We start from the raw sequence: 14227 nt of genomic DNA on the forward strand, positions 1-14227 counted from the left end.
TATGATAAAAATGTTTCTTTCAGTTTTAGAGTTCATTGTTTTAAAATGTACCAGATAATTTTTGAAAGTCATTCACATTCAATATTTCGATTCTTTTTATTAGTGGCATATACAAAGCACCATATAATAAAATATATGAACTGTAGAACAATCATGACTATGTAATTAACTGTAGAAATAACTGCTAAGAAAATATAGCAATATTTAACACAGGATTTCTAAAACCATTACATATTCATTATTTTCTCAAAGTTAATGTCCCATGTTTTATTTTATAGACTTTGTCTATCAAGATTTATATGCATCTGGCACTTGGGTGGGGCTGAAAATAGTTTCTACCTTCTGTACAGTAATGTTACAGTTTTATACAAACTTTCAGAAATATGGCATTTGGAATAGACTTTATGATCCCCTTCCAAGTGTTCCATTTCACACAACAGCAAACACTCTGAATGCTTTTCCTCCTGGAGGATTCTGTAAACTGCAAAAAATACAAAAAAAAAAAAATATATATATAAATATATATATTGCTGTCACTTCCACATATAATCCTTCTAATAAATCATAGTGTCTTATGACAGTCAAGAAAGCACCTCTGTGAATCCAGATGGTCAAAGTTCTTGGACTACTATAATTTATAGTTACTGGAAAGCTCAAGGGAGGATGACATAATCCTTAAAATTTTGGTTGTATGCTGAAGTAGTTTACTAAATAAATCTAAGATTATAGGAAAAATAAGCATCTCTATAGAACTTCACAGATTCTAAATCATGCCTTAGTATATTATTTCATTGCAATCTAATAAAGCAGAGTTATTCCATTTCATTGGAGGATACTGAGTCAGGTTCACAAGTGACCTGGATAGTTAAAATTAACTATGACTTTTTAAAATGGCTGGTATCTAAGAAATGCTCTAGGAAATGCTTATTATCATTTCCTAAGTCTGAAAAAAGTTTAATTATATTTTCAGATTAATATTGATTAATATTTAACATTTACAATTTTAAGAAATATGTTATTAAAGAAATTTAATGGTCAAATATGAAAGGACATACCACCTTCACATAATCCACAGAACACTCTCATTCTTGGAGTTACTTTTAAAACTAAATTTAAAAAGTAATGCAGAACTATGCATTTTAGTTGTTATTGTTTATTTTGACAACATCAAATGAGTTATATTTGCTTAATGTCTAAAAGTTAAAGTAGACTGATGTTAGTCATTAATTTCATCAACTGCACAAGCTTTTTAAATTTTTACATTTTTGCATTAAGTAAATTTTCTTAATAATGAAAAAAGACTTCAAGGTCAACACATTAAGTGCTAAGAAAGACAGAGTATAATTGTGTTAGAGAATTATTCAAATGAGGGAATTTTAGAGTGAGAAAAATATAACGACATACAAATACACGCACATACACACACACACACACACCAGGTTTCTCATACAAATATATGGCCAATCTAAAGCTATTTGTATTTATTCATATTTACAGACTAAGAGACCTAGCAGGTGGGGTGTTTGGTGTTTATTTGTACATAGTGATACGCTGGAAAAATGTTTATCTTTAAGCTCAAGACCTAGTGCTGAACCTGAATTTCAGGACTGTTACATGACCTTAGGCACATAAATTATTTAATGAGTTTGACTCAGTTAACACAAATACAAATTAGTATTTGTAGAATCAAAATTATATGAGCTAATATACTTAAAGAGTCCAGGAGAGTCTAGTGTTTATAATATTCACAGTAGCTACTCAAAAATAATGATTGTTTTCATCTTTCTTAGAATATTGGCTACCATTTTGTGGTTTTAAAATACACACAGAAAATATCAGAGGTAAATGAACTCACAACACTCAGTTTAGATTATAAAAGGGTACATGGGATTTGTGATTTGAGAATCTATTTATCTGACATATCTGCATAGTTCAGGAGCGAGGTTAAAGGGAAGTCACCTTTTCAACAATAGTTTCTTGATATAATCTTACCTGAAAACAGATACTAAATGCAGATCTGTCTTTGTATGAAGATGATACACAAATAATTAAGATAGATACCTTGCATCCTTTACTGTTATTCAGAGAAACTACCATATATAGAGAGATAGATAGATACAGATAGATAGATAGATAGATAGATAGATTCCCATATATATAGAGATAGATAGATAGATAGATAGATAGATATCTTTCATTGGCAATTTTGAAGAATTAAGCAAACATTTAAGAGGAATTCTTTTGCATCTATATAAATAAATGGGACTTAATATTACATCCATACATACCAATAATTTTTAAAAATCATTGAAAGCTCATTTCTTATAATGTTTACTAATATTTGATAAAGTGAGTCACATGAATTTTCTCATATTACTAAAATATATAACATTTAAGGAGTTAAATAGCATGAGATGACCTAAAAGGCTTCATTTGCATCATACTAGGCATCCAATTTTCAATCAAAAAGAGAATTTGGTTTTAGGGAAAAATCAGACACATTGTTTTTGTCAAATACTTTGTCAGGTAACTAGGTTAGAGAAATATTCCATGCCTTGCTCACTTAAAAGAATGAAATATAAAAAAAATCTAGAAAACCCAAAAGAGGATCAAAGAAATCTCCTAATTATAAGATCAATTAACAAAAGAGTGGTTCTGACTCATAATCTGATTTTCACGATGAATTTTATAAGCCTGCAGGTGACAAGCCCCTCTGGTACTACAGCGTCTCCCATCTCTGGAAGAATAGCTGTTACACAAGGGTATAAAGGAAATGCATTGGTTTAGCTTCTATCCCAGCCTAAAGTGGGTCCATTCTAAAACAATCCTAAATGATAAGATAGATGGCATATCAGAAATACGTATAACATGCTTTATTTTTACCTTTCTGAGAAGATTCCATTCTGAAAAGAAGCAGTGTAAGTCTTCCTCTTGTCCATAGGCATAACATCAACATAACCACCATGATTTCGAACGACCCCAGCATGTACCGCTGCCCTACAGATACTGGACAGCTGAAAAAGCAAGCAAAGAACTTGCTGTCATTAGGAAATTTCTCCTGAACTACCCAATCTACTCTTCTATTGGACTGAAGTCCCTCATTTCTGTCTGTCTAGCCAGTGAGCAGCTACTGGGTGATATTCTGCACATAAAGGAATGTTTGAAAAGTCATAGTGTCAAAGTCAATTAACTGATCAAGTCTGCAGGCAAACGCTATGGACGGTTTCCATAGTAAGACACCTACACCATTTAACCTAGCAAACACTTGTCTCACCCAAACAGCAAGCTTTATTAGTCAAAGCAATAAAGAGAAAACTGACTCCTTTTAACTCTTCAAGGGCCTGTCATTTTAATTTTAGCCTTTGCTGGTGTATATTGAATCAGTGTGACCAAATACAGGCTGGGCGATCTGTTCATTTTTGTTCATTTATGTTCAGTTTTGACTCATGTGCAACTCAACCATGGTTCTCATGTAATAATCCATTTGCTAAGATATAGGTATTTATTAAGAGGGGATTTTTTTTTCCTATTAAATAATATAATCTATGTACAGATATTTGCCTGAAAGAATAATTCCAAGAAGAAAAACATAAAGAATAATCATAACTTCCACCGAGAGTTGCAAAGCTTTTCACCCAGGTTTGAAGGGTCTGATACAGATCCTAGGAAAATTCAATGTTTATAATACATCAGTTATAAAAGCTGAATTGGATATGATTTTCTAAGGAGGAGAAAAGTATTGTTTTAGTTAGAGTACTTTCAAATTTTTAAAACTACTGATTTCTAAAATAATTTTTTTCAGAGCATGTGTGTATTGCCTACTTTTTAACACTGGCTTTAATCCAAATGTTCTACCAAAATTTGTGGATAGCAGAGTTTAGCCTGAGAAAGTCCCACAAAGGAAATACTTGAAACGTTTCAGTGTACAGCAATCCATCTCACAGCTGCGCTGGTCTTCCTCAGCGCCATTTTTGTCTTCCCGTCTCTGCGCACAGGCAGTGATTTAATATGCTTTTAAAAGTTAAGTTCAGCATGTGTATCTTACATGACTTTGCTTTGTTACTGTGCTCTGAACTCTAGGACATCAGTCAGTACTTATTAGTTAAAAGATCCTGAAGGTCCAGCTGTTTAGTTCTTCTCATGCTTTTGCTATTTCACAAAGTACCATACATCTAAAACCTGTGTCCTTCTGCTGAGGTGGCATTCTACTCACCATTTAAAGCCCGACCCTGAATTCTTAACTCCTTGGAATTTATAACAAATGGAATTAAAATAATTCTGGACACATTTCAGCATTTATCCTCTTCCTTTAAAAGGGTATTACCAGCATTTTCCCCTCAAGGCAACAAAAGTGCTTAGATATAACATTCACTAAATCCAACCACTTACGACGTCTGAGATTTTCTTTTTTTGCTGACAGTTATGTAGTCCTACTGAGTACAAAGTTCAGTAATTTTTTCTCATATGTATACCTTATGAGAATGTATACTTTTTAAAAGAAAACTTATGTTATCTATAAATACAGTCGAATTTTTAATGTGTACAAGTTTCCAAAGTATAATAAACTAAAACTGAAAGTTCAAAACAGTAGAATGTACATTTTCTAGCTCTATAAATGGAAAGAAAAAGGGAAGAGGAAGAGGGAGTCACACAGAAGAAGAGAACTTGGTTCATTCTCACCTTTTCATATCAACCTTATTTGAAAAGATAATTGATTTTGTAGGAGCTGGCAATTAATGATTTAATTTCTTTTTCTCCCTTTACCATGTGTTAATAATCTTTATATCTCCAATTTACTCTTAAAAAAGTGACATAATACATATTACCTACCCATTTTATTGAGACAAGAAGATAAAATGATCTCAGTATAAAGATTCTAACCAAACCATAACATCAGAGAGATGTCCTGAAGGTATAGAAATGTGTAGGATATTCGGAAAGAATTTCTTTTAGTCAGAAATCATTGAAACTAAAGGTTCTCGTGCTTAAAAGGAAAACTTGGAGACACGGATTTCTTTGGAAACCAGATATGCCCATTCCTGAACATATCTTAATTTATTCTTTTCAACAGATATTTATGTGTAACGTGCTTGCTTAGTGCCTGATGTCACTCACGGTGTGCTCTAAATTCTGCTAAGGCAAGAACAAACCCATCTGGTATATTACGGCAGACATCAAATTAAGTGATGAAAAAATGCATACTTAAGCGGCTGCATTCAAGGAACTTACAAATGTAAAAGAGACAAGGTAGCAGCAATCATATTGCTTCATGAAATAGTCTACATGCTAAAAGGAAAAAAAGCAATAATAGCTGAAACAAGAATGACTTCAGCCTTGGTATAGGAAAGCCAACAATACAACTCACAGGGATAATTTAGGATGTAAAGATCAGCCATACTTTTGATAGAAAATTTTAAGAAAGTACGTATTTCAGAGAAATGAATATAAGCACAAATCTGACAATGAGCAAAATCAAGGTACCTGCAGTACATTTAAATTTCAGATAAAAATTACACATATCTGGAGTATGAGACAAACAGAATCAGAGAATGATTTCTAAGGTAAAGCTGAATTGGAAAAAAATGTTGGACCTAAATGAACTTGATGAGAGAAATAAGGTGGTAGTGTGCTTATCTTAGGCCTCCTTTAACAAATTCCTGTAGTACTCCAATGAATGTGTGCATCAAGAAGATAATGCCCAGATGCCTTTTTGTGACTCAGTCTTGGAAATCTCTAATGGTTACTAAACACACTTCTCAGATCAAATCTACATGTTTCAAGAGTGCATTCCCCTCTCTCAGACTAATTTGACTGCTGCCCTTTTTAGCTCCAATTCTCAGAAGCTCCGAAATGAACAAAGCTCTTTGCTATGCCCAATAAAGCACACTTACTCTCATCTGTCCCACCCAGAATATGTTCCCTAGTCCTCTTACTAGCAACTTAAGTAAGTACTTACCCAAACTGAGGCCATCACAAATAATATTCCTCATCCAATCCCATTAATGTCATAGATTACAATATGCCTAAAACTAGTTCCTTTTTGTAGGAAGTATGATTAAAAACTAATACGGTAAGTGTTTCATTTAAAAATATTACAGTAAAAGACACATTGACATTATAATTCCCTTCACAATACTCCACTATTTATTTTAAAGGATTATCTATTTTTTAAAACTGTGCTATTTTTCAAATGTTCTTTGGCAGTGAAATATTGTTTATATATTTGACAAATTCTTAATTTTCTAGTTCATACTAAAAAAACTGTAGAACACTTATAAATAAGAAGAGGCAGAGGGGTTGAAGGACAGGCAGGGGAGTGGGTAAAAAAATAAGAACCATGACATATCATATAAAGGTACAAGATTCCAATGATTAATGCCACTATGGTGTATACCTAAAATGCACCAATAAACTTAATGAATTAAAAAAGAAAGCAAAACATATTTTCCTTTCCAACACTGCCTTGAGAGTATTTCTTTTAAATGTCTGGCATAAGATATATGTGGAAGAAAAAATTGAGTCAAAGTACATGACCATATATTTACGTTTTCGCAGTGCAAATCTGAGAACATCTATATCTGTACAAAAACTATTCCCTTGCTCTGGGTATAAAGGCAGATAAGTATATTCCTATGTATACTTGAACACCAGGAACTGTAGCAATTAGTTTACTTACATCAGAATAAACTCGAGATCCAATTACACGAGCATAATGTGGATTCGCCTGCATACAGTTACGAGGACAGTATACTCTGAAAAAAAATATATATATAAAGTAAGCTGGTCACTTCAGTCTTTCTTATTAAAGAAATGATGTCTTCAAATACAGAATTAAATTCAACATCATAAACCCCATTCATCCTTTTCTCTCTCAAAATAGGCCAATTAATTGTACAGGGAATATAGTCAGCACAATTGCTTTTTTTTATCCATTTAGAGGTTATAGCATTAATGTGATTTTTAAAGATTTAGTCAGGAAGCCTTCTAACTTGGAGATTTAAAGCATAAAAAAACAAGCATTATCTCCATGTATCTGAGAATGCGATATTCAGTGTGTCTATGAAACAGAAAACAGATGACTTGGAAGTCTTTACTCACTGTCTCATGACACCTCCAAATTTCCATAAATTCACATTGTTACCTAATCCAATTCATGGTTTTAATTGTCATTTATAAATAACTGATTTCCAAATCTTCTCTTATTCTAAATTTGTATATCCTACTGCTTATTTAATACCTCCACTTATATCAATATGTATCTCAAATTCATTTGAAATGAAATAAAATTCTTAATCTTCTCTCATTAATAGATCTGGGTCTTCTGTAAGCCTCCCATCACAATACGTGGCAAGTCCACTGTGATAGAGGCTCAGAAAAAAAACCCTATCCTACCCCTGATCCTTCTCTTTGTCTCATACCTTTCATTCAAGACAGGAGCAATTTCTACCTGCTGTACATTAAAATATACCCAAGTGTAGGCAAGCACCATGACCACAGTAACTATGGAATGTATCATGTATCATCTAACTTACAGCAACAGGCTCTCCTGTGATCTCTCTTTGTTTCTGATTGGCCCTCTCCACAATGTATGTCCACACACTTAAAATGAAATACACAAGCCCACATATGTCATTTTTCTGTTCCAAATACTCTGGTGACTTCCCATCTCATTCAGAAAAAATGAAAAGATCCTTAGAATGAATATCCTTAGAATGCATATCCATTACCCCCAATTCCCCCATTACAGCTTCTCTTCCACTTTTTTATTCTGCAGTGGGTACACTGGCCTCAAGTCTATTCCTCAGACATACACATGACAGGCTCTGCTTCAAGGTATTTGCACTCATCTTCCTCTTTGCATGGAATGCTTGTCCTCTAGACATCCTATTGCTTTACTGATATATGACAAGTTTAGCTTGTCTAAAAGAAATTTCAAAATGCTTTATTATTTCAACATAGCCCTATTACTTTTTAATTTAAAAAAATGTAATCCACACCCACAGTTCCAGACACGATCAAATAGAACACTTTTCACATCATCTCTTGTTCATTCATTCTCTCTCTCTCACACACACACATTCATGCACTAAAAAAAGACAAATTGAAGCTAGAAAAAACATAATTCATTATGCATAGTAAACGAGAATTTCAGCTATGTGAAAATCACTCACTGGTAGATGATGATATCAATAATTTTTCTAAGAGTATTCCAAAAACATTCAACTCAAACTACTTTTGCCTTTTGAGGCAGATGTCCTTTAGATACCTATAGATCTTACTTAAAATGTGTATTATACTGTATGAAATATATATATACTCTATAAAATATGCAAACCAGATCTATTTAAATGTAAATAAGAAATGAAGTTTTTATAACTGAATTAAATCGTTGACTATTACAAGACACACTGGCAGGGGTTTCAGCAAGATGAAGGCTTCTCCCACTGACTGGAAAATGATCTCACTTCATTTGAGAAATACCCACCCTGTGGTTGTAAAAACACCTACTCTGGACTTGAGACCATGTTGTGTGAACTCTGCTGGCTTGTCTGGCTTCTTGACTTGAGGAAGGCCAAGGTCAGTAGCTCCAAGATTAGTTAGGTTTTACTTATTGAAGTTTTTTGTTGTTGTTGTTGTTTTGTTTGTTTTGTTTTTTTTTTTTGTACCAGGGATAGAATTTGGGACCTTGTGCTTGCGAGGCAGGCAGTGGCACCACTGAGCTAAATCCCCGACATGTTTATGTCTTTTTGAGATTCTCACAGTCTCCACCACCCTCCAAGACATCTGATATTTTCTCCAATTATAAAGTCCCTGTTGATTTAGGATTATGGCCATCCTCTGAGTCATCTGTTACTACCTACGAACCCAATAAACCACGGCAAGTTCGAGGTGTCTTGTATTTGCTACCCAGAGCAATACCGTTCCAGAACTCCGCCTCCTCTCTAAGTCTCATTTCCTGTCTTTTCCTCTTTAACTTGCCTTGTGCTGTCGTGGCTCACAGGAGGTCAGGACTCATTGCAGAAATTCTGATAATGTCCTCTTTCTCTGTTCCCTACAGATCTATAATTAAAATGTATTACAGACAACCCATTTGAAGTAGAATGGGAAAAAGGTATGGGATGAATTTCAAACAGCAAGGGACCCTCAAATCATTCTACATACTTTGTAATCGAATTTCAGTAAACATATGTTAATTTAGAAATTCTCACATCAGCGTGCAGCAAGTTAAACAAAAACATTAACATAGTGATCTTTTGTTAGAGACAAAAAAATCTGTTTTCAAAAGGAAACGAGTTAGCTATTTTATGTGAAGGAACTGATGGTTTATCTGTAATTGAGAAACTCCCTACTATCAGAAAATGAAGTACTCATTTCTTCTATAAGCATCAGTCTTGCGTTACCTTTTGAACAACCAATCTCATTCTTTAAGTGAAACATTGCTTTCCTTTTAAAAGGGTAGTTAATGAAGCTCTTCCAAAATAAATAAACCTTGCCATAAAAATTAGGCTCCCTAAATTTTTTGACAAATATAGTTTTTCAAATTAAAATTATATCTCTAAGTCTTATTACTAGTTTTTGGAAGGAGGGTGGGTACTGACATTAATAGAAGTAGTGTGGTAGCATTAAGGCTGGATATGTAGGGACAGATTTTACAGTTCCTGTATACTGATTATGGCTTATGGCCATAATAGTTTTAACAATTTTCATCTTAGCTTTCCCAAGAGAAGGCCATTTTAAAATTGGTTTATAGTAGATAAACTCCATTGTAATTTTTAAAAATGTGTATATAAAAAATGAAATAAATGCTGAAACGTGCAATTTTCATCAATTTTAATTATTTTAATTTAAGAACATCATACAATTTTTTTGTTTTAATTAACTATGTTATGAGCCAGGCACATGCTTGTAATCCCAACACTCAGGCTGAGGCAAAAAGATCGTCAGAAGTTTGAGGCCAGCACGGGCTACATAGTGTGTTCAAAGCCAGCTTGAATTAGAGAGCAAGACCCTATCTCAAAAAAGCAAAATAAAACAAAACAAAAATGTCATTTTGGTTTCTATCAGAAGAACTTGCTATGGAATGAATACTTTTGTTCATCCAAAATTCATATGTTGGAATCCTAACCCCCAGTGTGACTATTTTTAGAGGCAAATTCTTTATGGGGGTAATTAAGTTAAATGAGGAGATAAGAATGAAGCCCTTATCCAGTAGGATTAGTGTTCATATAGGAAGAGATACAAAGGAGGGAACCACAAGAGGACACAAAAATAACTTGGCTATCCACAAGCTACACAGAGAATCCAAGTCAGGAACCACATCAGCTGGCACTCTGACCTTGGACTCCCCACTTCCACAACTGTAAGAAATCATTCATGTTGTTTATGCTAACCAGTCTGTCATGTTTTGTTATAATAGCCCGAGCAGACTAAGACAGATCTCTCTGTAGCACATAGGAACACACAGATCATATGCACAAGCCCTGCTATTGTGGAATAGCAGAAAGCATTTTTGCATTTGGAGAAAGTAGACTAGGAGTGTCTGAAGTGCGTATAGTTTATGATGTCCCATTAATTCCTCATATACAACTGCGAATCTCAGGTAAAAACAGATACCACAAGAATAAAGCCACATATATGTATGTATATCTATAAATATGTATATATAGATTCCACCAAATATGTATATATCAGGAAAAAAAATATTTTAAATATTTTAACAATAAATGTGAGACATCATGATATTAATACAACTTACCTTCGACCTCTACAATTTTAAGTGGTGTTCAGAGTTAACTTCCAGACATTTATTAGTGCAGTAAATTGTTGAAGTCTGTACACATTTTTTGGCAGACTCTGTACAATTTACGTGTATATATATATTATATATATTCATTTAGTACCTTGGGCAATGTGAAGCAGGCTTATGAAATGGACAGAGCTGTTCCACAGTAGTTTCACAAGTCACAGCCTGAACTGAAAAATTAAAGCAAAAAGCAGTAAGTGGATCCTTAAAAGCAAAAAATACTACACTGTAGCAAGAAAATGAGATTTAAAACATGCTAACCTGTTACTTTAGAGACTGTGAAGGAATTAGCAGACTGATATTTTCTGAAGATAAAAAATAGACATGTCAGTCATTAGCTTGTAGGCATTATGATCAACATAATTCATCTTATCTTTCAGATCTATGCATACTTTATCTTTTTAAACATTTTTATTAGAATACCTACACAAGACTATGTTATATTTTGTTCTAAGTCTCTGCTATCTTCACTTTTAAACCAAAAGAGTATGATTCCTAACATTAAGATCTAGTTTTTTATTATTAATCTTAACATTTACAGAAAAGCAGTGCATATATCTTCATATTTGTTTCTTATCTAAATTCAAAATACTAATTATCTGTCTCCACAGAGCCAACCTATTTAATCCTTCACAATAGTAAATAAGGCATTTTGTAAAAAGACTATAAAATAATAAGTCCCTTTAAAGGACTGTGCAATATTCATTTTTGTTTACCCTAGTATGTAGAAAAATGTTTATAGTAAGTGAATGAAACTTTTCTCAGTATATTGTGTTATTTAAAATAGTAACAGAAGATAAGGCATACCATTATATATAAAAATTTTAATTAGTTCATATATACTCAGATTTTGAGAAATACACCTACTGCAAAAGATAGGGTTTATTTTTAATGGTATTTTAACATAGTACACTTTCTGAATACTTTAAGTCAAAACTGAAGGTATAAAATCTCAAACTCATTTATATCACTTTCAAATGTGATATGTGGATTCATCATCTGTAAAAATAGCACTGTTTGAGGTACAAATATATAATCTATTAAATGTAGCACATTTCATATTTTAAGAGAATTTTTATAACAGGTAATGAAAAAAATTTAAGAGAGAAAAAAGTAAATAGAGTAAATGTTCTTTAATACAATATCAAGTATTTGGCTTACTAAAGCTAATAATTATTATTATTTTTTAGTTGTAATTAATTAATACTTGCTGAATGAATAACCTAATAAATGTTTCTGTGGATATTTTACTAAAAGGTATTGCTAATGGATAAATAACACACATCAAGCCTTTGAAAAAACTGCATACACAGGTCACTACACAAATTTGCAAAGCTTTTTCAATAAATTCTTTTTTATAATTATAAATTCCAATTTAAATCAACTGTGGAGTTTCATTAAATTGGCAGGTACAAAAAAGAAGGGACTGTCATATTTCCTAAGACAAGTATTCTATATGAAATTGAACCATGTTTATTTATACAAAGGTACTACATAAAGATAATTCAGAAGCCTGCATTCTTCTATTTAATGCTTTAAAATAAAGCAATTAGTATACTTAATATGAGAAATATTTAAAAGTTAATGGATGCTTTTTATTTTGTGTTAAATGCTTTTTATTTTGTGTGCATTTAAGTGGACAAAAAACACAGCATATTATATATTTAGAAAACTGTTCAAAACTCTTACCTAATAATCTACTTTACTTTATTGATTAAGTTACTGATACATGTAGTAAATCATTTTTCCTAAACAGGGCAGAGAAAGTACATGTATTAATTAGCTTCCTCTAGGGTACATTTTATCAGAGCTGAAAATTTTACTATTTTACATGAAGAATTAACCGAAAATTTATACATTCTTAATGAAACTCTCAAATAATCAGAGTTCTGGCACACCCTTTCTGAACAAGTGTTTAACTTTTCATTTGGATTATTCTTTCTTTTTATCTATGGAATTCATGTAACTAACAAGAACCTTGAAAATTACCAACTTCTCTCTTCATAAATTAAATTCTTCTATGTTTTGCTCTATAATATGTGACGGTTGAGTGTTACAATTTAAAATCATCCAGTCCAAATGATCATTTGGGTACTTACCTAATTGTTTGCACACCATTTCTATTGGATTTGATGAAATAATGTTTTCTTCCTTGTCTAGTTACATCTACCCAGCCTCCTTCATTGTCTATTATACCATAATGAATTGCAGCTCTACAGATGCTGGATTGCTTGAAGAAAAAGAGGAGACACAAGCACATTAAAACATCTAAGCTCTGCTTGAAATACAACCACTTTCTACTTATGAGTTATGTAAACATTTGAGAAAAATATTTATATTTAATATAAGTTGTCATTCCCTATATTAAATAGTTAAATATTTCTGTACAGAACCTATTACTAAATAATTACATTTTTTATGCTTACCATTTCATAATGTACACTGCCAATAACTTTGGCTTTACTATCCAAACAGCCAGCAGGGCATTCATATCTAGAGGAAAGTATTTTAGAATAAAATTCAGTTTTTTTAAATGTTAATATGAAATGAAAATATTTCTCTTTTGTCTTTTGATTATGAGAATAATAGTCTCTATTACCTATTGCAGGTTGTCCCTTTGCACTGGTCTCGTAATCTTACTTCACAAGAAACAATTTGGGCTAAAGGTTAAAAAAAAAAGGCATAATTCTGATAATGTGAATGTTTGTATAATTCTTTATACATAATGTAATAACAAGTTTTATTTTTCCCATTTTAAAAATGTCAAAATAAGTAAAATATAGATGTATATGCCAACTGGGGAAAACTGTAACGTTTTTATAAGTAGTTCGGAGGTCTTACACATTTGTTGTGTGCTTATGACTTCATTTCTATTGCTATCATCCGATCTTGTTCGAACGCGAGTATCATGAACTTGGGCCTGCTGACGTTCAATTTCATTTGTTTCTTCTTCTCGCGGAGGATAATATCTGTCTGAACCTTCTGTTACAGAGAATGAATTTAATGAATATAAATCTAATTTTGTATGGGCATAAATTATTAAATAACAAAATGCTTTTATATACCTGTTTAATATTTGAAACTAGAAAAATCAGTACTTTTGTTGGCCGAGGTTTTGGTTTAACGTCACTATCTTAGGTACTACACTGAAGCAAATTAAGTACACATGTAAGCCTTTGATTCATTTATGTTAGCATTTAGCTAATATTCAATGGAGTCATTTCTAAACACTGTCTATAATTCAAAGTGTCATCAGTGTTTGGTTTGCATAATGACATCAGTAAATCTACATAATAATGTAATAAATTTGAAGCCTAGGGAAATTTGAACTTGTTTCCCCAAGTGGAATCATTTTCCCAGTATTTTCAGAAGAAAACATTTTGAATTCCCCAAATGGAAATGTGGCATTAGGTAGGAATAACA

General features: G+C 32.3%; 1 protein-coding gene across 2 annotated transcripts in view; it reads right to left on the reverse strand.

Annotated features, from left to right (window-relative positions):
- Nucleotides 1–262: 262 nt before the first annotated feature.
- The window catches only part of Crispld1 (cysteine rich secretory protein LCCL domain containing 1), a 39188-nt gene continuing 25223 nt past the window's right edge, over nucleotides 263–14227 (reverse strand). For both annotated transcript variants that reach the window (XM_010611259.3, XM_010611260.2), the window contains 9 exons: nucleotides 13646–13786; nucleotides 13404–13464; nucleotides 13231–13297; nucleotides 12904–13034; nucleotides 11066–11109; nucleotides 10902–10974; nucleotides 6677–6752; nucleotides 2884–3014; nucleotides 263–481 (listed from right to left, as the gene is read on the reverse strand). In XM_010611259.3, coding sequence (XP_010609561.1) covers nucleotides 430–481; nucleotides 2884–3014; nucleotides 6677–6752; nucleotides 10902–10974; nucleotides 11066–11109; nucleotides 12904–13034; nucleotides 13231–13297; nucleotides 13404–13464; nucleotides 13646–13786 — 776 coding nt within the window. In that variant the 3' untranslated portion in view covers nucleotides 263–429. The remainder of the gene's footprint in view (nucleotides 482–2883; nucleotides 3015–6676; nucleotides 6753–10901; nucleotides 10975–11065; nucleotides 11110–12903; nucleotides 13035–13230; nucleotides 13298–13403; nucleotides 13465–13645; nucleotides 13787–14227) is intronic.

The sequence above is a fragment of the Fukomys damarensis genome, unplaced genomic scaffold (genome assembly GCF_012274545.1).
Source record: "Fukomys damarensis isolate Sample0158 unplaced genomic scaffold, DMR_v1.0_HiC HiC_scaffold_5, whole genome shotgun sequence".
Lineage (NCBI taxonomy): Eukaryota > Metazoa > Chordata > Mammalia > Rodentia > Bathyergidae > Fukomys > Fukomys damarensis.